The 27,334-nt window shown below is 52.8% G+C and overlaps 8 protein-coding genes across 8 annotated transcripts; 3 read left to right on the top strand and 5 right to left on the bottom strand.

The window, feature by feature from the left end:
- The first annotated feature begins 1,477 nt into the window (after window positions 1-1,477).
- M406DRAFT_271396 (uricase) lies at window positions 1,478-3,023 on the top strand. The gene is made up of 3 exons (XM_040918114.1): window positions 1,478-1,816; window positions 1,881-2,527; window positions 2,619-3,023. Exons 1-3 carry the CDS (start codon window positions 1,680-1,682, stop codon window positions 2,723-2,725), a joined length of 891 nt encoding a protein of 296 aa, XP_040781244.1. The 5' UTR covers window positions 1,478-1,679; the 3' UTR covers window positions 2,726-3,023.
- Window positions 3,024-3,503: 480 nt separating this feature from the next.
- M406DRAFT_66702 (uncharacterized protein) lies at window positions 3,504-4,172 on the bottom strand (the record flags this gene model as incomplete). Its single annotated transcript, XM_040925014.1, has 2 exons — window positions 3,504-4,037; window positions 4,152-4,172. The coding sequence occupies 2 exons, from the start codon at window positions 4,170-4,172 to the stop codon at window positions 3,504-3,506; spliced, it is 555 nt and encodes a 184-aa protein (XP_040781245.1).
- A 591-nt stretch (window positions 4,173-4,763) lies between these two features.
- On the top strand, window positions 4,764-6,147 carry M406DRAFT_59332 (uncharacterized protein; the record flags this gene model as incomplete). Its single annotated transcript, XM_040924631.1, has 4 exons — window positions 4,764-4,787; window positions 4,870-4,999; window positions 5,258-5,335; window positions 5,585-6,147. The coding sequence occupies 4 exons, from the start codon at window positions 4,764-4,766 to the stop codon at window positions 6,145-6,147; spliced, it is 795 nt and encodes a 264-aa protein (XP_040781246.1).
- A 6,742-nt stretch (window positions 6,148-12,889) lies between these two features.
- On the top strand, window positions 12,890-14,840 carry M406DRAFT_349131 (NADPH oxidase regulator NoxR; the record flags this gene model as incomplete). The annotated part of the gene is made up of 5 exons (XM_040922445.1): window positions 12,890-12,904; window positions 13,029-13,178; window positions 13,259-13,594; window positions 13,674-14,729; window positions 14,817-14,840. The coding sequence occupies 5 exons, from the start codon at window positions 12,890-12,892 to the stop codon at window positions 14,838-14,840; spliced, it is 1,581 nt and encodes a 526-aa protein (XP_040781247.1).
- A 1,425-nt stretch (window positions 14,841-16,265) lies between these two features.
- Window positions 16,266-18,488, bottom strand: M406DRAFT_284893 (uncharacterized protein; the record flags this gene model as incomplete). Its single annotated transcript, XM_040918593.1, has 1 exon — window positions 16,266-18,488. One exon carries the CDS (start codon window positions 18,486-18,488, stop codon window positions 16,503-16,505), a length of 1,986 nt encoding a protein of 661 aa, XP_040781248.1. The 3' UTR covers window positions 16,266-16,502.
- Window positions 18,489-19,980: 1,492 nt separating this feature from the next.
- Window positions 19,981-20,883, bottom strand: M406DRAFT_354367 (uncharacterized protein). The gene is made up of 2 exons (XM_040922900.1): window positions 20,309-20,883; window positions 19,981-20,234 (listed from the first exon to the last, which is right to left on the bottom strand). The coding sequence occupies exons 1-2, from the start codon at window positions 20,829-20,831 to the stop codon at window positions 20,020-20,022; spliced, it is 738 nt and encodes a 245-aa protein (XP_040781249.1). The 5' UTR covers window positions 20,832-20,883; the 3' UTR covers window positions 19,981-20,019.
- Window positions 20,884-21,367: 484 nt separating this feature from the next.
- On the bottom strand, window positions 21,368-22,485 carry M406DRAFT_320300 (60S ribosomal protein L34-B-like protein). The gene is made up of 3 exons (XM_040919367.1): window positions 22,414-22,485; window positions 22,195-22,318; window positions 21,368-21,855 (listed from the first exon to the last, which is right to left on the bottom strand). Exons 1-3 carry the CDS (start codon window positions 22,449-22,451, stop codon window positions 21,667-21,669), a joined length of 351 nt encoding a protein of 116 aa, XP_040781250.1. The 5' UTR covers window positions 22,452-22,485; the 3' UTR covers window positions 21,368-21,666.
- Window positions 22,486-26,050: 3,565 nt separating this feature from the next.
- M406DRAFT_100815 (uncharacterized protein) lies at window positions 26,051-26,832 on the bottom strand. The gene has a single exon (XM_040914924.1). It carries the CDS (start codon window positions 26,733-26,735, stop codon window positions 26,442-26,444), a length of 294 nt encoding a protein of 97 aa, XP_040781251.1. The 5' UTR covers window positions 26,736-26,832; the 3' UTR covers window positions 26,051-26,441.
- Window positions 26,833-27,334: the final 502 nt, after the last annotated feature.

Here is a 27,334-nt window from a genome sequence, read left to right on the forward strand (position 1 = left end):
GGGCCTGTACCCTGACCCTCACCACATATCAAGCTGGACTACCCCTTCTCTTTCTCTCTAGATTCTTGATCTCACTCAAAACTCACCTTGATTCTTGCGTGAACATTTATATAATTGGCGAACTGCTTTCTTTCTTTAGCTTTCCCCCTTCCACAATACAAGATAATAGACAATTTGAAGGGAAGGGTTCAGGATATTTCATCTCCTGAAACATGTACAGTAGTAGTACGTATTTGAGTAAATAAAGTACTTCGTAAATAAGTAATCAATATGGGAATACCAGCACTAGATAGATACAAGGCGCTCCCTCCTAATCATGACAACATTTGACCATGTCCTGTATTTTACATAATCTTGTGGTACTACATACTTTTCAAACACTGCCACTGCTTTTTCTAATTTGCTTAAGTAAGTACTTATGCAGCTATGCTCTATCTATGTCAAGTACTTGGTCGGTCAATCCCCTGTCTGTAGGGCAGATGCATCATAAAAGAATAATGGGACTCTCCATATGTGCTTGATGGACTGGTGGCATATGCATGATATTGACAAGTAATGCTCAGAGTACTTTGACAGGACAAGTACCCTACTTTCACATACGTTTTGTGCACAATCCCCTTATCTAGCCTTTACAGCTGTGGGTGAGATTCTATCTGTTGGTCATTCTTTTTGAAAGTGAGAATAGATAGTATCTGGTTCGGTCGTACGATGAAAGCCCTTCCACCTGGCCACAACATACTATCTACGCACGGTAGTAATCATGACCCGCCCTCCCGTTACATTGGATTTCCACCCCCGCAAACCCTCGATCAGAAATCGGCACCATACTACATAAGTTTCCTAGGGCTGCCTCTATGTATGTGTTTCCCCCCTCTGTGTAACCTCATCTCGCCCGCGCAGAAGGGAACCAGCATAAGTCCGCATCGCTTGTTCGATGCAACCGTTCCCGCATTGCAGATTTTGAGGGGAAGAGTGAGACACGCGGCACATCTCGCTCCGCCAGTGGAGGATGTGACACGAAGAAACAAAAGAGAAGAGGCCCATGTGTCTCTCCCATCCTTCCTCGTTGATTCCCCACATTTGTCTGCCCTGTCGTTTTTGGGGATTTCTGTCACTTTTTTCTTCTTCTCTCTTCCTCCGGTTCTAACAGAAGGCGTCGGTTGGCTTTTGCCTTGTGACAAATGGTCGAGGCTCTCGGCGACTTCCGGTGCAGTAAAGTTTCTTGCAGCGCTGGCTGCCGCTGTGGGTCCGGGCCGGCCACTGCCACCGCAGGTCTGAGCCGCCCTCCGATGAGCCCAGCGAAAGGCGCATCTGCCCATCGTTCCTCCCCCCCCCCCATGGTTCCCCCATACTGGGAGACTGACTAGGCCCCATTGCTACTACCAGAAGAGGGTTTGCAGACAGGAATACATAAGTATCAACCTCCTCCTCCTCCTTTATAGTCACCCCTTTGACCAGATTCCTGTTGAGAAAACATCTTTCATCATACTCTTGCTCTTTCATCCTCAGGATATCTACTATCTGCTCTCTTCTGCTGCTTTCCATCGTGACATTTGTTCTTGAGCACCTCTACCTCGCCGGCCCGTGATTTAAGATTTCAAAAAACTCTTGCCTGCTTTGCTTATCTACCACTCACCCACCCCTCTTTCCTCTCTACACTTCTCAACAAAACCACCATAATGCCTAGACTCGCATCTGCCAGGTACGGAAAGGACAATGTCCGGGTCTACAAGGTCCACCGGGACGAGGCAACCGGCGTGCAGACCGTCACCGAGATGACTGTGACCTGCCTGCTTGAGGGCGAGATTGAGACATCGTGAGACTTTCACCCACCCGTCCATCCAATTTCTCCTTTTGAGACTGACAGCCAATTACCAAAGATACACCAAGGCCGACAACAGCGTGGTGGTGGCCACAGACTCAATGAAGAACACCATCTACATCAAGGCCAAGGAGCACCCCGTCAACCCGCCCGAGCTCTTCGCCAGCATCCTGGGCCAGCACTTCATCGACACCTACGCCCACATCCACACCGCCTATATCAAGGTCGTGGTCCACCGCTGGACGCGCATGGTCGTCGACGGCAAGCCTCATCCCCACAGCTTCTACCGTGACGGCCAGGAGACCCGCAATGTCGAGGCCACCGTGAGCCGGTCTAGCGGCATCGCCCTGCGCAGCGGCATCGTCGGCCTGACCGTGCTCAAGAGCACGGGGTCGGCTTTCCACGGGTTCGTGCGGGATGAGTTCACCACCCTGGGCGAGACCTGGGACCGCATCCTCAGCACCGATGTCGACTGCGGTTGGTCGTGGAACACCTTCAAGTCGCTCGCTGCTGTTGAGGAGGCCACGCCCAAGTTCGACGACGCCTGGGAGAAGGCCAGGGAGATCACCATGAAGACGTTTGCCGAGGACGAGAGCCCCAGTGTGCAGAACACCATGTACAAGATGTGCGAGCTCATCCTGGCCGCCGTGCCGGACGTCGAGCGTGCCGACTACTCGCTGCCGAACAAGCACTACTTTGAGATTGGTAAGTCATTGTCATCGTTTTCGTGGTTCTATTCACAGCCTCGAGCAGGCGGACGAGTCTGGCACATGCTAATAGAGATGCATCAATATAGATCTCAGCTGGCACAAGGGTCTGAAGAACACCGGCAAGGACGCCGAGGTCTATGCTCCACAGTCTGGCCCCAACGGTCTCATCAAGTGCGAAGTTTCTCGATCGTAAACTCGAGAAGAAGAGGAGGGCCAAGGTGCGGGGCATTGATGAGGTGTGGAATTGCTTAGAGGAATCATTCATAGAGAGAGAGAGACAGAGAGATAAAGAGAAATGGAGGGAGGAGGGAGGCAATTTGGCGCTCTAGTAGTGATGCAGGCTTGGGCGGGTCAATTAGATTAATGGACCGCGAGGGTCTGGAGGCCTATGTGTGCGCGCACAGTGGAACGCGCGCAACTTTGCAACATCGCATGATACCTATTTAGCTTAACATCAAGATTTTCTTTGAAATGAATACACTTGTACACATACATATACATCATTGGCAATACTCGGTCCCTCAATTTGGTGTGAGAGACAAAATTGTGAGTCTATGCCAGCTCCTGAGGTTCATAAAGAGGACTAGCATACTTGATCAGTAACAAGAGAAAGATATGCACACTTTTAGCAGTGGGCCATGTTACAGCAGATCTTCCCAATAAGAATATGTGGTCTCAACTAAAAGTCCTCCCTGGGAAGTTGCAAATTTCTTGTAGCAGAAGCTTGCCTTCATGTGTGTATTACCTTCAAGTCTCCAGCAAGGTCAAGCATCTCTTCTTGTCAACGAAAAGATACAGGACACATAGATTGCCATCATCACAGCCAAGAACTCCGCTCATGCCAGATTTTGTTCTGCGTAATTTGCCGACATGCCTAGTCTCACATATACAGAATTTCTACACCGGACCCTTTCTTTCTCTCTCTCTCTCTCTGTGTGTGTGTGTAAGCCCACCCTCGCAATCATTCCATTTCATATCCTCCTCTCCACATCCGCCTCCCGTATCCTCCTCGCAACCGCCTCCCACCCTTCCTCGCCAACCTTGCGCCCGCCGAACCGCACCAGGTTCTCCTCATACGGGTGGACCTCGCCCTCAAACGCCTTCAGGCGGGCCAGCCTCTTCTTGCGCAGCCTGTTCTTGGGCAGCATGCCGCTGACGGCCTTGCGCAGGATCTCGCCGCCGCCAAACTTGTCCATCAGCACGTCCATGGTGACCTGGCGCAGGGAGCCGGGGCGGGTGTTGTGCCGGTAGTAGCTCTTGCGCCACTTCTTCAGCCCCGTCGTGTACAGGGCGGCGCAGTTGGTGACGACCACGTAGTCGCCGCAGTCGGTCGAGGGGTCCCAGATCGGCTTGTGCTTGCCCATCAGGAGGGTGGCGATGCGTGAGGCCAGGCGGCCTAGGGGTGGAGGGGTCACGTCTTCGGGGGGGGACTTGATGGTGGAGAGCGTTGGGTGGGGGGTGGAGGCGGAGACGTGGTGCCAGACACGCGAGTAGGCAAGTCGGGTCTAAGAAAGGGGGAGGGGGCGGGCGTCAGCTTCGTCCTGGTGGTGATTGTTTGCTCTTGGGCATAGGGAAGGGCGAGAGAGACAGAGATAGACAGACAGACAGAGAGAACTTACAATACCGACGTTCTGGGACATGTTGGGCGGGTGTCACGAGGGGTTGGCGCCCCTCATCAACGCGGAAAAAGGCTTTACCAAACGGTCCTCGGGGGGGAAGAAGCTTCAGAGAGGGACATGGGTCGAGCTTTTGTGCTGTCCCGTCTGCCTTGTGGTTTTCGCTGGTAATATGCTGGTCGTCATCGGCGTCGTCAGTTGAATCGCGTTCTCGATGTTGGCCCGGCCCAAAAAATTACAAGATACAGTGTTACATAATCAAAGCTGGTTCCACTTCAAGCCCACCGACCCACCCCTGTCAGTCTCCGGTTCGGCTTCGGTTCAGGGCTCCGGAGGACGATTTCAAATCAGCAGTTGCCAGTCCAAAAAAGACCACCAAATCTAGGTGAGGAGTAGAGAGACAGAAAAAAGGGTATCGGCTTGTTTATAGCATATAAGAATCTGCTTCATACAACCTCCCAAATGAGCCGGAGTACTCGCATACTGGGCGGACTATCTGGCATTGCACTCATCGGTTCCGGCGCATATTTCTCTTACACCACCACCAGCAGACGTGCTTCTTCTCTCCCCGTCGTTTCTATTCCGCAAAACAAAAATTCCACAACAGCAACGACAATGACTGTAAATAACAAATTTGAGGTTCGTGAGTCTGGTTATTTTTTATTATTAAACAATAAGCAAGAATCAAAGAATGAAAGAATGCATGGCTAACGACTCGCAGACGCTGTTTGCCGTGCCCATGCACTGCGAAGGCTGTGTCAAGAGTGTCTCAGAGTCTCTGTATAAACTCGACGGTATCTCGAATGTCGAGGCCAACCTGAAGGACCAGCTGATCAGGATAGAGGGAACCGGTATGTCCCCCCTCTACTCTCTATTCCTCTGCCCCACGACGGGGTTTTACTGCTTGCCATCCTTCCCGTGGTAATTATATCCTGTTTAGAGGAACTTGCCATGAGCAGGAGGGTGAAAACTGCGGCAAAAGATGTTTGGGATGGGCCAAGTCCCTTCAGTCTTTTGGAGGAGAAACAACAATGGCAGCCTGAAGAACAGATTCCGTTTCAAAAATGGGCGGCAAACTTACTGATACGCGCCCGTCATCAAAATTACAGCACCACCATCAGCGATCGTTGCGACTATCGAGGCCACAGGGAGGGATGCCATCCTGCGTGGATCGGGAGGATCAAACAGTAGGTCAACCTTGTGCTCTTATGCAGACGTTACAGCCTATGACCTTGTGGCTGGAAGTGTTTTTCTTTCTCTCCTCCAGCTGTCAAGTCTTATGATTGGACAGGTTGAAACGAGGCGCTGTGCGGTCAAGACTTGCCTCTCATTCTTTCTCTTGCACAGCTTCCTTACGAAATCCAAATGGATCTTTTCCCCGCAGATGAGGGATGTCACAGTTCACAGGTTCCTTCAGACTAACACAAAGTTCACAGGCGCGGCCGTAAGCATCCTGGAGACCTTTGACCAGAACAGCCTACATGAGGCGGTCCCAGACGACGGCAAGAAACGTGAGGTCCGCGGCCTTGCCCGCATGGTAGAGGTCTCGCCCACCGTGACCCTCGTCGACCTCACCGTCCGCGGCGTCGAGCCGGGCACCTACCGTGCCACGATCCGCGAGTACGGCGACCTGAAGAACGGCGCATCATCGGCAGGGCCCGTGTGGAAGGGCGGTGACCTGACGACCGAGCAACAGCAGCAGCAGCAGCAGCAGCAGGCCAGAGGGGACCTGGGAACCGTGGAGATCGGCGCCGACGGGCGGGGTGCGGTGTTCCTGGACAAGCCGTTCCAGGTGTGGGAGGTCATTGGGCATGCGTTTGTGGTCACGCGGCAGGATGAGGGCAAGGACCACCCGCCTCTGCGGAACGACGAGAACACGGTGGTGGGGGTGATAGCGCGAAGCGCGGGCATGTGGGATAATGATAAGACGGTGTGCTCGTGCACGGGGAAGACACTCTGGGAGGAGAGGAAGGACGAGGTCAAGAAGGGTATGCTGTGATCTTGCAGGAGCCAAGATTTACCATTCTTTCAGGGTGGGGGAAAAAACAGGGGGGGGGGGTAGAGGGAATCGTAAGTTTGATAGGTCCATGTCACCTGATTTGGTTGCTGTGATGGCCAGACACTGCGTCGGAAGCGCGCTGTGATGTGCTATTATGTGACTGGGCGCGCATATTCTGGTCGGACGGGCAAACATGCAGTCAGCAGAGGAAACGTTCACCAGAGTATGTGGCTCGGTATGGAATACCAAAAGTGGACAAAGCCCGCTATGGCTCATAGGAACTCTGCTGAGTTCGTTCATCTCTCCGATTTATTCCTGTGGTTGATCATCGTTAATTGGCCAACTATACAACGACCTGATAAACTATATCACCAAAGGTTTTTCTTTATTCCCCTCTACACTTTTTGGCACAGAGGAGAGAGTAATCCCCACGCACTCTTCCCTCTCCATGAGATTGCAACGTGTTGGATGGCACCCCATACAGAAGGGGTGAAGGAGAGGGGGGGGGGGGACAGCTCGGCGCAGCTCGGGCGTTTCGGATGTCGCGGGCTTTCCCATGCTCAGATCCTCCTGAACAACATGTGAACTGGAACAAGGCGTAGTCGGCATGGATCCGAAGATTTATTTGCCGGACCTACCTCTGGAGCCCTTTTTTTGAAAGATGGATGGCAGGCCCCACAAGGAGTTGCGTCAGTATACCCGAGTTCTTTGGCAGATACTTACTTTTCAAAGATTTTTGCTGACGGAATCAGTTCAGAACATTGAATATGGCCAGATACTGTGCACACCCAACCGGGTAGGCGGCTTGTCATGGAACCATAAATCAGATGGGATATTCTCTGAGCCCAGACTTTTACGAGCGTAAGCCCGAGTATTCAATGTTGTGGCACCATATTTGACTGCATGTGTTATTGCATGTCTTCTCTTTTTCTCTCTCTCTCCACAAAGGCGGCGCCTAGAAAGTATCGATGCTTCTTTCAAGCATCGCCCATCTTCTGAACTCTCGGACGGAACCAAGGTTGCCGGTCACCAGGCTTTATGCGTCGTCGTCATCTCCAGGCCGATGATGGGGCCGGGAACGCCCCCCTTCTTTTCTCTCTGTGTGATGGTCAGAACTCACATACCCCAGGGTGTACTAAGCGACCAGGGCCATCACGGCAGCCGTCACTGGGTCAGTTGAAGAGGGCCAGGACCTATGATAACCCCCCCCCCCCCCAATTTGGCCATACGCAGTGTTTCGACGGCTGGCTTGCTGGTCGGGTGGGGTTCCTCATAGTTACATCCTCTAACGACTGTATACTGTGGTAGCCAGTCAGGGGTCCTCTTTTATCGGGTTCATCGACGATGAAGCTCTCCAAAGAAGGAGAGAAAGGGGGGGGGGGGAAGGAAAAAGAAAAGAGAATTTTTTTTTTCGTATAACTCGTGGCAGATCTGTCGCAGGAGGTAATGCACCAGACCCGGTTCAGGTCCACATATCGCAGACCGGAAGACGTCGCTCCCAGTGGCACGACCCTGGGCATGATGAGACGAAGGGCCCGCACAAGGTTCGATCGAGGGGGGGAAAGGGTGCGGGAATGTTGCCTGTCGTCCCACCTCTTGTCGTGCACCTTATTTCAAAGCCAAGACTTTGTGGCAGATGGCTTTTAAGCTGGGTCCAGCGGGTTTTGTAGAGGGCCATGTACCGTTTCGAGCCGACGAAGGGAAGTTTCAAAAGACTGGTCCTCTGACGTAAGAAGAGACGAGAAAGGGAACCTCGTATTGAACATGTTCTCGTACCCAGGCAACACCTTTTTAATATCAAGAAGTACAGACAGGAGAAGAAAAAAAAGAAGACAAAAAAAATTGAAAGAGAAAGAAAAGAAGGAAGAAGAAATAAAACCACAGGTGTACCAACACATCTCAAGGAACCCCCTAGTCATTGGGTTGACATCGATAGGCGGCATAATTGTGGTGAGTGAGGGCTTTCTCGAATTATTAAAGAGATGCCTTGATGAATATCAGATCTGAATAATCTTGCATAAATATAAGAGGGGGAACTATAGTAGTGGTGAACGAGCTGCAGTCAAAAATAGAGTGAGAGAGATGGAGAAAAACGTGCTTTGCATGCAAGCTAAAGTACCGAAAAGCACTACCTATGGTATGGTAGTATTGCGGGATGTTAGTATTCCCCCTAAGCAGGCCCCCCGTCAGTCAGACAAGGCTGGGTTGCAAGCGGACAGGACGGCCCCACAGGGGATTAGACATGGGCAGCCAAAGTAGTAGTGATATGTACTAAGTACCACAGTAGTAGTGTTATTAGTAGTAGTAGAACTACTTAATATGTAATGATGAAGTATAACATCATGCAGCAAGGCCTGCAAGACACATGGTCTCTTGAACCAGCAAAAGGTTTTCCTCCGAGGGTTCGGGATGTAGGTAGCGATTAGTGCATGCGCGTATTCGGGAGAATATCTAATTTTGTACTGTACCGCGACCCTGTTTCGAGGTGTGTATGCATAAAAGAGTTGTTTTCTTCGGTCCTTCGGATTGTAAGATACTGATGTGTTTTTGCCCTTCAAAGGGTTCGGGCAAGCGGGCTTCTATTTCAGCCCGCAGCCGCGGAGATGATCAGTGTGTCAATGTTTCCAAGACGCGGCTCGTCCTATGTTGTTGGCTGAGTTTCGTGCCTCTTCTCGGACGAGGCTACTCGCGCCAGCCTGGCCTAGGATCTCTGTCTCTCTACCACTGATCTTCAAGAGAGAAGGCGGAGAGGAGAGAGAGAGGAGGAGAGAGAACAGTCACATGCAGGGCGGACAGATACTTCATGACACGGCATGGCATGACATGACCGTGATAGCACATCACATTGAACGTACCGAAAATGGGCTGTGATATCGGCTTGTCACACTGCATCTGTTGGTCAAGATGCGCGAATCACAAAGAATAACGATACCATGCTTCACCGAGCGGTGAGTTCGAAAGCAAGAAAGTGGTGGCCAAAGAACGCCGCCCCAAACTTGAATCACGGTCTGTTTATCTGGTCATCTCATCGTCACGAGGACTGAAGAGACATCATCATCGCCTCTTGGAGCCACCAAAGAAAAAGAAGGTGAGACCCAGAAGGGGTGGTTTTCCGCCTTGGCACTGAGACGAAGTGAGCATCCCTCAGGAGCAAAAAGAAGGGGAGTGGGGAGGGGGCAAGGCGCTTAAACGACATGCAAGGCTGGGCTGGGCTAGCCAAACATTGGTGAGTCGACACGACAAAACTCGATCGTGTGGGTTGAGGCAGACGAAAAGAGAGAGGGAGAGAGGTTGGGGAGACAAAAAGAGCTAACTAGACCCCGATTCGAGCAAAACTCGGTCCGCCCGGGGGGCGGCCTAGGGTGTGCTGGAGCGGGGTTCTGGGGCCCGCCTGAGAGAACGTTGACCCAGTGAAGATCTGACCCTAGCCGCCGTCAGCAGCGCCTCGTGTGCGAGCCAAGGGTCCACCAGGCGAATCACAGCGCCAGGACCACCCCCAGACGCTGGGACTACTTTGATGCACCGAGACTGGGGGGAGGCGTTCGATTTGCGAATAATCCCCGCCATGCCTGTGACAAGGCCTGGTATATCGGCCTGGGCTCTTCATGCTGATGCCAACAAGGTACTGTGGTACCTGATGAGGGCAAAAAAAAAAAAAAAAAGAGAGAGAGAAGAATAAGTGCGCCTCGCATTCATCCATATCAGATTGGCGCAGTCCGTGTTACCCACCTTGCCCCCCAATGCAAGAGATCAACGTCACAGATCATCAACGCCATGTGCAAAATGATCTGACAGGTTACTCCTCCTGTCGTGTAGCAGAAGATCCTCCTCTGCCTGTCAAAAGAGAAAAGACATGGCATGGGCCCTCGGATTGGCGCAAGCCACGGACAAGGCTTACATTAATCGTAGAGTTTCTGAATCATGCCAATCTGATTTGCCCTGCATCGTTTCCGCTCGTCAGATCAAGGGAACGAGATAGGATGAATTGGGAAGGATTGAGGGGATAGACTGGCGCAGTGTGGCCTCGCCAACATTCGATCTGGACATTAGAAACATACGAGGTTGTTTGGCGTTTACGGGATCATGCCAACTCGAGTATGTCTATGTAAATCTGAGGTTCAGGGCGTGTGTGCGCATTTCTTGGGACGGTCACAACCTTAAAAACATATAGCAAGTAGGCAAGACTGTGACTGATCGCTTGTGTGACTTCCACAGTCAGGGCAAGCCACGTCCAGCTTCAATTTACTGCTGTAGGTACGTAGTTTTGTTTGAAAAGGCCCATTCAACTTGTTCTCGGAGCGATCGTGCCGCTGGTGAAGAGGCGTAGATGTTTGAAACCGAAAAGGTTGCCTGCCTTGTAAATACGGCGAGTTAATTCTGGTAACATGCCTCGTGATGTATTGCATGACCATGTTAACCTATATGCAGGTGCTATTCAGATCTGTATAGGCACAGGAGGCATCGTATATACTCCTCCCCCAGCTAGGCACTGCGTGCGTGCTAGGGGTACCCGCGTCGCTGGGTCCTTGGGGTACCATAAGGGCTTCAGGGCCTTTTAGTGGGCTTATAGGCTTCTAACAATTTTGCACCCCTGACCCCTGGTGGCGGGCAACTCCTGTACGAGGCCCCTGTCCGGGTCAACCGCAGAAGCCAGCAGCTGTTTGAGTGCACAGGCATCACCCGGCGTTTTACTTCCGAGAATGGTTATGATGGTGTTTGAGGGAGGGCAAACTGCGGCTTCAGGGGCGGAGCCATACTAAGGTGCTCAAACAGTACTTGAAAATTTAGTATGACCCAGGTTGCCCCCCCCCCCCCGCGCCAGCAACTTGTCTTTTTCTCTCTTTTTCCCCCCAAGTCTGATGTAGGTTCCACGTTCGAGAAAGATCTACACAAGCAACAAAGATCATCACTAGTTGAAGGCGTGCAGAGAAGGAGAGAAAAGGAAGGAAAAGAGGAGAAACAAGTCTAGGTTTCTCTAGAGCCCTGTCTGTTTTCGACAGTCAATCCCAGCGCTGCTGCTACAGACGTGCCACATTCTGTGCACCACGACACCACGAATCATCCCCGGGCATAAACTTACGAACAAGGACAAGGAATCAGACCTGTTACGTTGACCTTTATTCCCCTTCCTTCCCTCGCCCTTCTCTTCTTTTCTCTCTTGTCTCTCTTGATTCTCCAATCCCACCTCATTAGCTGGCCGTGCCATCCTTCTTTTCCCTTTTCTTTTCCCCTTTCGACCTCACCCGCCAGAACCCCAAACCCCCCACCACACCACGGTCCTTATCGATCCATCTAAACCCCTGGTTAGGCGCTGGCTTCTCGCCCACCATCCACTCATTTGCCCCCGCAGGCTTATTCTCATTCGATGAGAGGCTCTTCCACCTGCGACTCACAACGAACCATCTTCTATACCAGCTCGACTAATAACCCAACCAAGCACCAACTTGTCAGTCCTTTCCGCATCAGCTCGAACAGACAGCCCACACTACGTCCAGATCAGACGAGCAGCTTTTGGTACCTTGCCTCGCCCTGGGATTCGCAGCTCGGCTGAACTACACTGAAACAGTCGAGGCCCAACACACACACAAAAGAGAATCATAAGAGACGAGACAGGATAAGAAGAATTTCAGGACAGGCTTCCTAGCTTCTTTCTTCCCTCTCTCTAATCTTCTCTCTTTATCGTTCCACCGGCTTCCTCCACACCACCTCCACGTATACTCACACTCACACTCACACTCACATTTATACTACTGCTGCTGCTGCTGCTGCTGCTGCTCCCACTACTACATCAACTTACATACTCACATCTGGTCTTGTCTGCACCCCAATTCTGCACCTCCATCTGCAATCGATACCCCGACCTCGTCACCCTGCAGATTTAGGGGGGAAATTAATCCAACACATCACATCGACCACATCGACCTTTGGACTCGAACCAGAAATATCTTAATTCTAGTCACACTCCTTCCCTCTTGGGAACGCTATCGACTGGTCCCGGAACTAGAGGCGCGCTGCCCGTACTACATACAACGACCCGGCCACCCGATCTCGCAGTCTCGCTAGTGCTCCCTCAGTAGAGAGTGAAGAAGAAGAAAAAGAAAGAAAGGAAGAAAGAGCAGACGACCTAGGCGTGCATTTATTTCTTCATCTTCTTCTCCCAATAACGAACGACCCCAGGTATATATTACTCGAGTCGTGACCCAATTCTTCGGTCGCTTAAGACGGAGTCACGCGCCAATTCGTCACTAGTGGGCTCAGCGATTGGCAACGAACAGGGCCTATATTTTTTTTATTTATTGATTTGCAGAAGACGATCTTGGGTCTGGGCGAAAGCGGGGACAACCTTGGGGCCTCCACCTGCTGCAGCTGCTTTTCCGTCACACCAACGAGCGCTGCCAGGAGATTTCGACTCAACCGACCTAATCGTTCCTTTCTTGGGTCTGGGAACCTTGCCCCGTTCTCCAAGGAAATTTCGCACACCGTCAAAAGGTCTCCTCAATTGATCTCCACGGACAGACGAGTTAGAATCCTCGTCACCTTGCCGAGAGGCTCCACCGGTCTGCTATATCTGCCCATCGCCACCCCCCACCCCTCACAGGCGACTGCTGCTGCTGCTTCTGCTGCTCAAACCTCGGCTCTGTTGACGCAGACGTTCGTTGTCTGGCACGAACGCCTGCTTCTCCAGACATATTTGTTATACTTGTCTTTTCCAACATCTTCAGACCTCAGCCTCTGAGCAGTCATGTCGTTGAAACAGGTACGTGACAGAGAACCATGGGGTAGCTGGGACGGGAGCCCAGCCGAGAGAGAAAGACGAGAGAGAAAGAAGAGGAGAGAGAGGTTCCACTGGGCCGGCGCTTGCTGACAACATTCTGCTGCAGGAAATAGAAACTTGGGTCACCGCCCTTGCGCGGTACGACAACAATGAGTTTGACGAGGCCCTTGGGGATTTCGAGAAGATCGCCGACACGTCCAAGATATTGTTCAACATGGGCGTCATCCATGCCACACTCGGCGAGCACGAGAAAGCAGTAAGTAGCGACTTCATCAAAATCTTTTGGACCTATGTGAAAACAGACGACAGGTTCTGACCCCCCATCGAATTGTACAGGTCGACTGCTACCAACGAGCGATCAAGTTAGACCAGTACCTGGCCGTGGCATATTTCCAACAAGGTGTCTCCAACTTCTTGCTCGGCGATTTCGAGGAGGCCCTAGCCAACTTCAACGATACCTTATTGTACCTGCGAGGCAACACCATGATCGACTATGCTCAGCTAGGCCTCCTGTTCAAGCTCTACTCGTGCGAAGTGCTTTTCAACCGCGGCCTCTGCTACCTGTACCTGCAGCAGAAGGATGCCGGTCTGCAGGATCTGTCCTACGCCGTCAAGGAGAAGGTTGTCGAGGACCACAATGTCATCGACGAGGCCATCAAGGAAGAGGCAGAGGTAAGCTCAGAAGGAGGGACCCCCAGGAGGGCACAACAGGCAGATGAGGAAAGGACAACAACTGACACAGGAGATTTAGGGCTACACTGTCTTCTCGATCCCCGTCGGCGTCGTGTACAGGCCGAACGAGGCCAAAGTTAGGAACCTGAAGACCAAAGACTACCTCGGCAAGGCTCGTCTCGTGGCTGCCTCGGACCGGGCCAACGCCTTTACTGGCTTCGCCGGCTCCGAAATTAAGAACGCTGGCAAGGTGGAGGTCAAGGATGATCGTCCAGCGGACAACATTTCCTTCGCTGCCACCAACCTTGTCAAGCCTGGTCTCGCGAGCAGGAGCAACGCCACGGCCCCACCGCCTCCAGGCCCCCAGGGCTCTAATGTCTTCCCGCCCACGCCGCCGCCGGAGAATGATAAACCCCGCGAGCTGCCCAGCCGGGGCGCTTCTGTCCGCAACGGACCTAAGCCGATGCCGCCCAAGCTCAATATCGACCGGGCGAGGGAACAGGGCCGGTATGAGAAGGCCATCTCGCCCGAGGACGCACGGCCGAGAGGACCACCGCGGAGCAACACCGGCGCGTCCAGCCGTAGCTACTCTCAATCCCAGAGGGGCGGTGGATCGCGGCGCTCCCCAGTGCAGGATGACGACGCCTACCCGGACGACGTGTACGACATGTACAGCGCCGGGTCCTCCCGCAGCACCCAGCGGCCGGGTGGCGGCCCGCGCCGCATGCAGTCGCAACAGCGCTACTATGAGGACGAAGAGGACGATGCCAGCGACTACGACGGCGCCTCGATCGACGAGGGCGACTTTGAGATGATGAACCCGCGACGCGGCACCGCCTCGGTGGCGGGCTCGTCTAGGGCACAGTCCAGGAAGCCTGACATCAGGAAGGTCAGGGTCAAGGTGCACGCTGACGACGTGCGGTACGTCATGGTCGGGACGGCTGTGGAGTTCCCCGATCTGGTCGACCGGATCCGAGACAAGTTCGGCATCCGCCGCCGCTTCAAGATCAAGGTCCGCGATGAGGACTCGCCCCAGGATATGATCACCATGGGCGACCAGGATGATCTGGACATGGCCATGATGACTGTCAAGTCTCAGGCACGAAAGCAGAAGTTGGACGTCGGAAAGTTGGAGGTAAGTCTGAGACACAAAGAGTCTTCTCCCACCCCCGGCCGAGGGGAGGTTTACTGGTTCTTACTGACAATCTTCTTCTTCACATAGGTCTGGCTAGAGGAGCTCAACTAATCCTTTTTCCGACGAACGGAGGCGGTGAATACAGAGAAAGAGCGAGAGAAAAACGACGATATACCCCCAGCAGAAAGCAGAGCAATGTATTCTCACGACATAATGACGGATGTATTATTCACTTCAGTTCTTGGAAACTTATAAAGAAGAAACATTTTGCTTTTAGTTTTTATTTGGTTGTGGCCTTTTCGTTTTTCCTTGTCATTTTTATTTCTATTTTTTTATATCTTTCCTTGATGGAAATTGGAAACTGGGTGTTTTCTTTTGAAAGTCAATACCGGCAACAACAAATAGCAGCAGCAGCATCGACAGCGGATGGAGCATCCTAGACTTTTGTTTAATTTGGTGAAATGGCGGATCGGTCGTTCTGTGACCTAACCTACTATACACGGTCCCCGTCGCTTCATTTGGTTGTGATCTCATTGTGCTTGTGAAGTAGTGAAGAGAGGGGGAAGAGGGTACTTTAGCCTGACGGCCGAACATGTTCCTAGATGTAAGAAATGAGAACAAAATAAGGGAGAGAATGACTTTCTACCTGTCACTTACTCCCTCACAAACAAATCAAAGTTTCACTCAAATCACAACCTCCTCCTCTTCCAGCCAACGCATTCATCCATAGTTTTTGTCGACCACCAAACCCAGTCTGGCGCACACCACGGAACAAAAATAGGACGATCAAGGGCTGTGTCAATGACATGCATACATAAATCCATACATATGTACATACCCATGGCCTAACTTTTGCTGTCGCGTTTCAGGAGAGGGGGATGGGCGCCCTGAATCGAGAAGGCCTCAGACTCGTCGGGGTTTCAGGCCGTTGTGTGGCCCTGCACTGCCTCCAGGCTCCATACACTACACCAGTCCAGGCAGACAAGGAGGAGGATAGTCTTGTCTTTCTCTCCCTCCCCCCCCCCCCTCTCTCTACTGGGAGCTTTTCGTTTTAAAACGAATTTGCACGTTCAGAACTTCGTGTGTAACATGTGCATTTAGAGAAGAAATAAGAGAAAAAGAATTTAACCTCACAACCACACTGGTGCTGGATTTTTTTGATTTCTTTTTGGACCCCCCCCCCACCCTCCACACTCTTTGCTGAAGAGATGAGAACCGCCGGGAGGGGGGACCAGGACCGATTAGGGAGGATGGGGAATGAAAAGAGTTTGGGGGATGGGAAGTGAGTGGGCTGTAGGATTGATTAGGCTGCAGCAGCGTAACGGGCCGTTCCTTACTTAGATCCCGATATCTGCAACGCTGTTTTCTCCCTACTTTGATTTAGTGCACACACATACATACCCGGATTTGGAGTTCGGCGGATGTACTTGTAACTCGTCCAATGTGGGCTGTTATGGTCATGGCGGGAGAAAGGATGAGAAGGAGCAGGAGATAGATCCTCTGTTGAAATGAAAAACCAATGCAGGCGTGTGTCATGAAGACAATATAATACAAAGAGTTTGCGGGTCGAAGGACCCAAGGGTATATAGTCTGCACTTATACATAGTAGACAAAGAGAAGAAGAAAAGTCTTGGACGAACGCTATCATGACACAAACAGATAAAGAACCATTGTGCTTGACGCCGTCGACTTAGCCTGTGCTCGTACGCCGTTTCCCTCGGTTCTCTCACAAGTCCTCCATTGACCAGTATCTTAGTAGCCATGGCACTTTCGTTACAGGACATTAGGGCCTCCCTGTGTCCTTAGTTCAGAGTATCGAACAAATAGCTGATCCTTGAAATGGGAGTGCCGTATTCCCTTCGGTCTGGCCTTGGCAAAGGCATCAATTGCCTGCTGAACCCCAAAGCCGCACCTCTCGATCAGGTAGCACACGATGAAATACCCAGTGCGGTTGTAGCCATAGTGACAGTGCACACCCACAGCGTGCTCTGCATCCTCATCCCAATGCTCCTCTTTGGCCCGGATCTCCTGCTCCTTGCGCAGCCGGTCCACAAGCACAACGAAGCGATCAACCTCGGCGTCTGTAGGTGGTATCTTGGAGACCGTTGGGAACTTGTGATACCGCACACCCGCCCTCTCGAGGCCAGCTGGGTCGTAGACAGGAGTGTCCTTGGAGATGTCGATAATATCCTTGACGATTCGGCCCCACTTGCTCACAAATTTCGCAGGCGAGTGCTCATCGTCCACCTCACGCATGGTCTTCATGGCGCGGAAGACGCCCGCTATGGACTTGGAGACGGGCGCAACGCCCTGCCACTTGGCCAAGTTCTTGAGCTCCCACTTCCCCTCCTTGTTGAGGTACTGCAGCTGCCAGCTGAGAGAGAGCCGGCCGGTGACATGCTGCGACAGGAAGTCCGCAGTGACCGATGCGAGGATATGTGAGCAGTCCTGCGTGTAGATCAAAGCATGTGTCCCTTGCGGAAGAATTACCGATTTAACGACCTTGTCCGGATGCAGCGGTTGCGAAGGCATACCGATGATTGCTGTGGCCTCGTGTGGTGTAGTTGGATCCTCGTGAAGATCCTCGTCAACGTTCTCAGTGCCTCGTCTCTTGTCTCGGCGAAAGTCTTCATCCCTGATATCTGTGATGCTCTTGATTGGCTCTGGGATCGAGGCTACGGACGTGTCAATGGGCGCGGCGGTGTCCACGATGGATTGGTGATAACCCGATGTACCATTCTGCAGAATGGAAGCCTCGGCCTTCTTGAGAAAGCTGGCAATCTTGTCGATCTCTTTGGCCGGTGTGATGTGGTCTTTGCCGCCCGCGATCAAGAAAACCGGGATATTGAGAGTGGCCCAGATGTCTTGACCGGCGATACCCCCTTTTGGTACGCCATTCTCGTACGTTGGCAGGCTACCCCACGCCATTCTTCGCCAGGTCGGTGTCCTGCTCTGACGATTAAATCGATACTGTGATCGTTTGGACTCCTGGTCTGCCCCAGCCCCAACGAATCTCCTCACGCTGGCACTCTCGATACCTCCACGAGCATCCCAGGTGCGCCAGAGGTTGAAGACTGGAGTTGGTATCCAGAGCAGCTTCCTGAAAGTTTTCACCTGCTCTGCTGTCGGGGGACCAGATGGTGGACAGATAGCAACGAGCGCCATAACATGGTCTGCCACCCTGCTCGAGCCTGGAGATGCTAGGCGTGCTGAAAGTGCACAGCCCATGCTATGACCAACCAGTACAATGCCTTGCCCTGCATTCTTGTCGCGATAACCATCGATAATTACGTCCAGCAGCTCGGTCAGCGCCTCGTTGGTATAGGCGCCCCATGTAGTCGGCGCGAGCTCCGAGACACCACATCCTGGGAGGTCCACAGCCAGACATGACGAATTGTGCGTTAGGCTAGTGAGCAATGGATAAAATTGCGCGACCGAGCCACCGAGCCCGTGGATAAACACCAGGAGAGGTAAGGGCGCCGGATCTCGTGGGAGCTCGTCCAGGCGTGCGTGAGGCTTGAAGAAGACGCGCACAGCCGGATAAGTGAAACGGCTCGTGGTAAAAGTCTTTATCTCCGAGTTGCTCCTGAGCAGGTCAGGATCTGTGGCTTTGGCATCTAGGAAGGTTGTTAATTTGTGGCATTCGTCTCCAGGAGGGGGCAGGTGATGGTGAAAGCACCGACCATAGCTCTCAGGTGCTGGTGTAGAATCCTGAGCCTGTATTGATCCATTTGCGTTTTTGGTTGGCGAGGCGGCCATCCGTCTCAGGTACCAGACTGACAAGACCACAGCTGTCGTGGTGAAAGCTGACAATAGCGCAGCACGAGAGCCAGATGTATTCAGCAGTGGCTGAATCTTTTGTGCCAAGTTATGGTTGAGGAGAGAGCCGTTCAGACCCCCGGCCATGTCGCGATATCGGACCAATCACCAAAGGAAATAGACAACGCCTAATCAGGAGAATATGAGATTGTGTGAGGTCGCCCTGGTGTCGTATTGTCCTTTATCTTATCAGACTGTTTCTGCAGTGACTGTTTTTGTCTGGTGCGTTCGTTCGTTTGTCTTTCTTGGGGAGGAGAGTGAAAGAGGAAGGCAAACATCCAGACGGTGACCCACACAACATGACAGGACCTTGATGGAGGCAATGGATGAACGAGCAATACACCGGTGTTGCGATGAGAATTTTTCCAATCCGGGTGCTCTCAGGATAATGAAGGCTGGTAAAATGGCGGCGTCTTGAAGAAGCAGCGGTGTCGAAAGGATCGGTCGGGAAGGGGGAAAAAAGCCTCTTTTCCAGACACAAAAACTGCTACCTCAACTGAGTTACTCACTCTGATGCGTGCCGTGCCATGCCAGAGTAGTCAACTGTCATCCTAGATCGAGCAAGGCTGGGATGTGTTGGGTGGTGTGTTGTTGGCATGGACAATGTTCAACGGTCGAATTAAGCAGATTCAGGGTTTCAGAGTTGCCCGGTTGGGAAGGCTGCGACGCCTTGTTTCTAGGCCCTATTGGAGGGTGGTTAAAATGCGAAGAGGGCCAAAGGTTGACTGCTGCTCACTTGATGGTGGCTCTCTCTTAGGCTTAATTATAGTGGTGAAAATGTCGGTTCTGATGCGAGGGGGTGATGCGAAGGTTTTTTTGTTCCCGGCAACGGAAGAATCGGGGAGGAGCGATGACATAGCTACTTTAGCCTTTCTGCGCCAACTGCAAGTCTGCTGCAGAAGGGCCATTCATTGAGCGTCTGTTACAAGCGTGCGCCATTGGTTTTTGCGGCCACGTAATTGTTATTCCTACTCATTCCTCCTACCAAAAGTATGTTTCACGTATAGGCGCGAGAGAGGGAAAGCAATGCTTATTAGGCGATGCATCCATGTGTTTGCATAAGACTTTCAAGGACGTTTGGGAGGCCAATGTGTTGTTCCCACTTAGTCCCTAGTACTAGTATGTGCAGCTGCCATCTGCAGAGAGGACACCCAATGTAGACACTCCTGCTTCTGGTCCTAGCATTGTGCCTGGAGTTGACACAAAGGGCAAAAAAATATGATTCGAGTCGCTGTGCTGACTCGGTCCAAGGGAACCATTACGGACCCAATGAACCTCTACTGAGGGCGCGGGTCTGAGAGGTCTCGGTAGCATTTGCGCTTTCAGAGGTTAATGCCTTCAGAGGATGAAACAAGGTCGTACGAGGTTGGGTTGTCTCCTCGAATAGTGGTGGCATGCAATTTGTTATAGCGCATATGTGAAAACAGGCGGTGGTGAGCAAGCGAGCGTTGCTATTGCGCAAAGGGTCTTCCTAGTCGTATCTTGCACCTATACCCTCCCTCCAACCGATTGGTATCAAGGCCGCAGCAACATCGTCTACCCCTCGCTCCGTAGCCAACATGTTAAACTGTGAAGCTGCGTTCCTCGTATCCAGGATCTCAATGCGCAGGCCCAGGCTTGTGAGATACCGTCGCGTCGCCGGGCTCAAAGGCCTCATCTCAGGGCCCAAGCCAAGGATGAGCAAATCTGCACTCTCCAGTCAGTCGGGCACCATGATTGAAAACCTCCCGGGGGGAGGAGGGAGGACGGTCTTATCCTACCGGGTTTGGGCCAAAGCAGATCCAACAGCCCGAAAGCCCCCTCTTCCACCTCCCATTGACCCTTGGTATTTATGAGCTTCATGTTTTTTCCCCACGGCTGCCACTCAAACGCCTCGCCGCCGACCAGCAGTACGCCCTTGCCGTCGTAGATCGACACGCCGCTGTTGAGCTTGAACCCATCCGAGGAGCAGATGTCCACGGACGTCGAGGGCGCGGGCGACTGGCCCAGCATGTCCATGCGGTTGAAGTCGGTCGTTGGGGGCCCCTCGGGGATCTCCTCCTGATTGTGGGCACGTCTGGGCCGAAAGAGCGAGGTATGCAAGGGCGCACATAGCCGCGGAGGTAACGAAGGCGACGACGGCCGTCGAGTGGACAGAGGGGACGCGAGACGTGTGTGAGCTTGGGATGCGGGGACGTTCGTCGTGATCGTACGCCGTGTGGAATGGCTTGCTTCGAATAGGTAGCGACGAGACTGTGCAGCATAATCCAATGCCCTCAGCGGGCGCAGAGTCGACGCCATCATGCCGAGGTGACGATTCGCGAATTCAGTGTACTCATTTTGGGCGAGCAGCACCTGCCGAGATGCAGTGAGCTGTTCTGGAAAAAGGTTCAGATTGGGCCCTGTATCCCACACTGCGTCATGGACGGGCTAGCCTGCCGCCGTGAGTGACTCCTCTATCCCAGCGAGAGAAAAAACTATGAAGAAAGACCGCCGCCCCCCCCCCCCCCCAACAAAAAGAAAGAAAAAAAGAAAAAAACCTACCACCACCAACCACGGAGCAAAAGCACAGGCCAGAACAACATGTAGAGAGTCGGAATCCAAGCACTGGCATATGCTCCATTATAACCGACCACATAATCTACGCATGTTAAAAAAATCTTATGCCGCGAATGCGAGCGAACGAAACACTGGTGCACCTGGCTTCATCGTGTATAATTGCAGCCTGGCAATTGGCTATTGTCGTGTCGGACGAATGGGTGATATTGTCGGTTGTGCATTCTTGACAACATCCGGTTGAGGTTAACTCACGAGCGTGAACGCATTTCGCAGCGGTAAAGGGCACAATATGTATCTTTCCACGACTCGATGGCCTTGTTCATTTTCGATCATCAAGACGCTCCACTGGTAAAGCAAGCCCTAAGAACAGAGAAACAGCGGTTTTGGTGACGCCCCTTTGATGTGTGTGCTGTCTTGATTGTGATTTCAAGATGCAGCCATTTTCCCACTACCCTGGTCAAGATGAACTCCCGAGCAGAAAACTGTTTTGACACCGCCCAAAATCCGCCTTGCCGTGTCCGGTTTCCGTAAACCGAAATCACATCCCACCGAAGAACCCTCCTGTCGTCATGCCAGCTGCTTATTTCTTCTTCTCGTTCTGGCTCTGCTCCTTCAGCACCTTCTTGACAATCTTCTGCTCTTCGATCAGGAACGCACGGACAATACGGTCACGCACGCAGTTGCCGCATCTCGAACCGCCGTATGCGCGCTGGACGGTCTTCTTGGGCTTGGAGATCTGAGAGTACTCGCGGGGTCGCAGGGCGGGGATCTGTATAGTCAACGCCGTTAGCCAATGTCCGCGCCAGAATATCCGCCTCCCAAAACAAGTAAGTTCTTTTCGGCAGATGATAGTCGGAAGGCAGACGATCGATCAGAGGGCGGGCGGCGTCGCATGTGTCGGTCCTTGATTCCATCCCATCGATTCCTATGGCTTCTCCATGGCCACCCCTGAACAGAGCGAGGAGAAATTGTCGAAAGAACTCTGTTGCCGTAGGTTTTATGGTGCGCGCTATCTGTACTTGTCGTGATGCCGTGATCTCGCCGTCCGCCATCGTCGTCTCGTCTCGTCGCTCTCAATTGCCAGTCGGGTTCGAGGTGTTCAACTTACGCCAGGCAGCTTGGTACCGCAGTCGCCACACTTGGGAGCAGTGCCACGCTTCTTGATGTGCAGGACACGCAGCTCACCACCGGGGGTCTTGACAATACGAGTCCGGTTGGAGGTGGTGTTGTAGCTGGCAGGCGAGAACTTCGGTCAGTACGGCAGATCCACTTCCCACACATCCCTTCGACCATCATCAACTTCATTTAGATTCGGGGAAATTCTCACCCGTTACGGCGACGGTAGGTGACACGGTTGCCAGGCATTTTGACTGTTTTGGCGTGATTTGTCGTGGAAAATGGGCTGGCCGAACGTGGATCTCGTCTTTTCGCGAGCGAGGTTGAAGGTGGATTGGTTTTGCGTTTGGTGTTGGAGTAATTTTTTGAGAAGTGCGCTGTGGCTTGGACACAATGCACGGACCACATGCTGCGCCAGGCTCAACCCAGCTGTGGCTTGACCCTGTGGAGCGGGGCCATATGCGCACCTGCGCCCTAGTGTCCATAATTACTTGCACAGGCCTCAAATTCAAGTGACGGGTCAGTGACGGAAGAATACCACAAATTCAGCTATGGCTCCTTGATTAAGGTGAAGATGATGTGTTCGTGAGGAACTAAGTAAATTTGCCAGTATAGCAATATAGACACTTCACAACGCTCGGGCTTCAGCGTCCAAAGTCAGGATTATTTTTGATGCTTTCTTCGTGCGTTGATTATCGAGGCTATACAGTATCGGCCTGTAGTTATCCACTCTTGCGAAATCCTGCCATACATGCGTTCAAAACCGTCTCATGCTTGAATCGGATGTGTTCCTCAAGGTGACGACTCTCTGTCGTGGTGTGAGGCCGGATTCCGTGGTTACAGAGCCAATCGATACGACATGCAAGGCCACGCCAGCAAGTAGGAGAGGGCGCATCTCATGAAATTCCAGTGCAGCCCTATGCTTCTTAGAATATGTGACATACCCATCGCTGTTTCATGCGATATTTCAAGCAGCTGCTGATTCATATATGGCAGCAGTTCGCTTAGGTTGGGATGAACCCAAAAATCCAATCAGACAAAGTCGCAATCGAGAAATCCTCCCGTTGTGAGGATGGCATGGCATCCAGGAACGTAGTATCCCTTGGAAAAGCTGCCATTGTTGCGGGAGTTTGCCGTGACGTTGATTTTGCTGTAAATTGTAGGTGCCTGTACGCCCGAAATGGCAGCCTCTGTTGATGCTGACTCTGGCAGCCACCTGCCACTGGACACAGTCTCCGCAGCCACACTGAAAGATGGAGAGGCTTTCTTGTGCAACACGCCATCACCAACTCATTTGTCTCCCCACAGGGTTATGTTGATTGAGAAATGCTCGTGAGGGTCTCTGATGAGGATCGGACCCCTCATGTACTCGGGGTCAGCCAGTCAGGGTGGTCTTTTGGGAGCCAAGGCTTGATGCCCTTTGGGTTGTCTTTGCGGCTCTGCTTGGCTCGCTCGAGGATCTTGGTATTCTCTGGGCTGGTCACTGCTTGCTTCAGCTCCTCGATCTCTCTCCGGGCATCTTTCGTAGCCTCCCCCACCTCCTCTGTCGCATCCAGTCAGCCATCCATCATGTGCATCAGAGGCTGCAACTCTGCAGTAATTCATTTGCTGCATACCAGGTGTTTGTGAAGCGCTAATGCGTTCACTCATCCGGGGAATTGTTGAGCGCATGTTGCGCACCTGCAGCAAGGGATGCATGAGTATGGGTGTGCAGTACTGCTGATTCTAAGGGATGGGCTTCTCACCAGAATGTGCAGTTTTTTCAGATCCTGTAGGGCTTTGCCTGTGGCAGCCTCATCCCAAGAGTCTGCATTCACTGTTGGCTTCTCATTTGGGCCAGCCATCATGTCACTGAATCTAATCTGGTCAAAGGTTGGGAGGCGGGGCGACTGGTGGAAAGTTCAGGGGTGGAATGGCGCCGAGGGATGGCACAGTATTATTACGGAAAGAAAATAGTGATGTGCAGTTGTATTGACCTCAGCTGGGTGAGACATGCAGGCAGTTTTCGGTTCACATGCCAAACAGAAGGTTGCAGGGTTGGGAAATATGTACTGTGTTGTCATGGCAGGCTTGGGGGCCTAAGGTGAAGGGACGTGCCCCATTGAGGCAGGGTGGGGCGATAGTGAGGGTGGCTTATCACACGTGATAACAGCGCTAAGTTTTCCTGGCCTGTTCAATGCTGTCCAATCTTTCAAAGCTTCCAAGTCAGCCCAAGTCAACTCTCACAGGCTCAACTCGCTGAAACCCCAACGGCAGGGTCACACCAAGCTCCCTGGTACACATCTTGTTGATCTCAACAGCCCGGTCATCACTCCACAGGCCAGCAGCGTAGGCTGTGATAGACTCTGGGTGAGCAGGTCCCTTGTGATCCGGCCTCTCTCCCACCCACCGTGGCATCTGCCTCTGCACATACGGAGCAACACGAGACCAGTCTGCCCCCTGGTCCTCAATTTGCCTGGCGGCCCAGAGCTCCCGACCAATCACCATCCACACCTGACCAGCTGACAAGGCCCACCCTACTCTAGGCGAGGGTGCGAGATGGACCGTATGATTGGCTGGGCCGACGAAAGCGTACCAAACATCCCTCAGGACGACCACACAGTTTCAGTTGGCACTGTCCCGCCTCCCTCATACCACCATCCGCACCAGCATCAACATCACACTCATACGCAGCATCCTCACGCGCAGCATCCCTTTACTCAAAGCCCCGTGCAACCTCAGCATCCTGCCACTGCTGCAGGAGGCTATGGGCATCACAGCTGGCAGACGGTCGCCCCGCCGCCTCCTGTGAATGCCACCACTGCTGTGCCACCGCAGCAACAACAGGTGGTGCCGCCATCCAGGCCTCAATCGACCATCTCAATTCCTGCAACCACGCCTGTCCCCGTCCCCATCCCTGTATCTCTGCCAGCTCCGCCCCAAGCGACATCATCCACGTCTATTCCGCAGCAGCAGTCGCAGCAGACTCAGCAGCAGCAGCCGGCGCCCCCGCCGCAGCAAACGCCGACCCACCCGCAGCCAAGACAGACCAAGAAGCGGAAGCTGAACGACCAGCAGAGGCAGCAGCAACAGTCACAACAAGCGTCTGCCGGCTCATCTGCCTCGAGTTCCGATAGACTCGGCCTGCTGCAGACCAATCTTCCCTCACCCGCCCCATCCGCATCAGTCCCCACGCCGCCTCCTCCAAATCAGCAGTCCTCCCAGCCAACGGCCAACGTGCCTTCCTCGAAGCAGACCGCTCCTCCACAGACACCCCAGAACTGGAGTCTGGCAGGCCCCTCGAGCGCACCTAGAAGCTCCTCTGCCATGCCTCAATCTCCGGCGCCGACCCTGGCACCTCCCCCAGAGGGCATATACCGCACATTCGAAGACCTCCTTACTGCCGTGCAACGTGTGGCCAAAGATCAGGGCTACGGTGTTGTCAAGCTTCGGTCCAGCAACTACCGCGAGGGCAAGCCGACGCGTTTTGACCTGGTATGTGACCGCGGAGGGGTGAAATACAGTAGTACTGCGAAGAAGCGCAACCCTAGCACGCGAAAGGTGGACTGTCCATGGCGTGGAAAGGCCGTGTGCGAAGTCCAGCTGGGCAACCAGTGGCGCTTCGTGGTCCAGGAAGCACGACACAACCATGAACCCCGCGTGCCCACTGCAGTTCCGGGACAAGAGAGCAATCCCGTGGCGCAGAGTCTTAGGAGTCTCGTCCACAAGATTGATCGTTTGTCCCATGACACGACCCAGGGCCTCAGCCGGATCGAAAGCCGCCTCGAGAATATAGAGAAACGTCTAGAGGTCTTTGAGCAGCACCAGCAGAACCAGCACCAACACCAGCAGCAGCAGCAGCAGCAGCAGCAGCAGCAGCAGACACACCAGAATCACATGGTCAACAACCGCGTCCCCATGATGGGCGGCCCGGGGATGCTGGACAGCAGGATGCAGCAGGTGGAGGCACGAATCGATGCAATGGAGTCTAGAGGCATTGAGATGTCCATTGGCGACATGGACCCGACGACACGATCATTGCTCACGGGCTCTGCAATGTAGCCTGTATGAGCTGAATGCTCCACATCAGTCTAACCCATCACAGTCACCAGCTTACCATCACATCCCGACCGAACCGGCCACGCTAAGCAGGAAGGCATTATGATGAGGCTACAAGTCCGCTCGATATGGTGACCACCTTGAAACTTGGTAGATAGTTTGGCGCGACGAGCTCTCGCCCTCGACATTTCCAAAGTTATCTCACTTCTCACTGCACCTGTACCAATGACCTTCTGACACAAGAACACAACGCAAGACAAAGATGGTTGTGTTTCCAAGAAATTGAGGAGTGTGCGGCAGTCCGTATCCAAATTGTCCTTGCGATTTCTTCAAAGGGGGAAGGGGTGTTTGGCATTGAGGGCGTTTTTTCTTCTTTTCTGGATGGCGCTTCAGCTCTTGGTTCTCCATGCTGGCGATGCCGACTTGACTTTTTTTCACCCTGTCGCGGCCGAAGCAGAAAGCACGACGTTTGGGCGTTACAAAAGCGGCATACATTTCACTTACCTCTAGCCATGACTATATGGCGTGTAGATGTCAGAGGGAAACCTCATCTGTACATAGCAGTCAATACACAGTATTCCTCTGCTGTCGTCTTAGATCAATTGCTGAAGATTACGAAACTTTTGTGGGATGTGTCTCGAGCATGGGCCGATGAAGACGCCCATTTACGTGTGGCAATTATGGTCCGGTCCAATGCAGCCCAGCTTTGATACAAAAGGTGAACACACGTCTGTTGCTGCCCTCGTCCTACTACCTGTGTATCTCCCCGACCGGGATTGAGACCAGTCTCAGCAGCGACGTGCTGGACTGCTGTCCATCCTTGCGAGACATGAGTATTGGAGAACGGCCAAGGTCCAAGCAGATTGTGAAAAGGAGCAGAGGCATGCCAGTCTTCTGAGAAAGAAGAAGCGCAGATCATGATGATGGCTCATTCTGAGCTGCCGATAATATATTGAGGCTGAAAATGCGTATGCATTCCAGAACACCGGTAAATAGATAAAGAAACCCGAGTGCTTGATCTGTTGAGCCCTGGAACCCAGCATCCTGTTGGTGATGGCATGGCGGAGCAAAATAGAATCAAAGCATCCAACCGC

Source organism: Cryphonectria parasitica, assembly GCF_011745365.1.
Source record: "Cryphonectria parasitica EP155 unplaced genomic scaffold M406scaffold_1, whole genome shotgun sequence".
In the NCBI taxonomy this organism is placed as follows: domain Eukaryota; kingdom Fungi; phylum Ascomycota; class Sordariomycetes; order Diaporthales; family Cryphonectriaceae; genus Cryphonectria; species Cryphonectria parasitica.

Coding starts and splice junctions, on each gene's coding strand:
- M406DRAFT_271396 (XM_040918114.1), top strand. CDS start 1,680: ATGCCTAGACTCGCATCTGCCAGGTACGGAAAGGACAATGTCCGGGTC. Junction 1,817..1,880: donor GAGGGCGAGATTGAGACATC/GTGAGACTTTCA, acceptor CAATTACCAAAG/ATACACCAAGGCCGACAACA. Junction 2,528..2,618: donor CAAGCACTACTTTGAGATTG/GTAAGTCATTGT, acceptor GCATCAATATAG/ATCTCAGCTGGCACAAGGGT.
- M406DRAFT_354367 (XM_040922900.1), bottom strand. CDS start 20,831: ATGATGGCGTCGACTCTGCGCCCGCTGAGGGCATTGGATTATGCTGCA. Junction 20,235..20,308: donor TCTGCTTTGGCCCAAACCCG/GTAGGATAAGAC, acceptor TGGAGAGTGCAG/ATTTGCTCATCCTTGGCTTG.
- M406DRAFT_320300 (XM_040919367.1), bottom strand. CDS start 22,451: ATGCCTGGCAACCGTGTCACCTACCGTCGCCGTAACGG. Junction 22,319..22,413: donor ACCTACCGTCGCCGTAACGG/GTGAGAATTTCC, acceptor CTCGCCTGCCAG/CTACAACACCACCTCCAACC. Junction 21,856..22,194: donor GCGGTACCAAGCTGCCTGGC/GTAAGTTGAACA, acceptor TTGACTATACAG/ATCCCCGCCCTGCGACCCCG.
- M406DRAFT_100815 (XM_040914924.1), bottom strand. CDS start 26,735: ATGTATGCCGCTTTTGTAACGCCCAAACGTCGTGCTTTCTGCTTCGGC.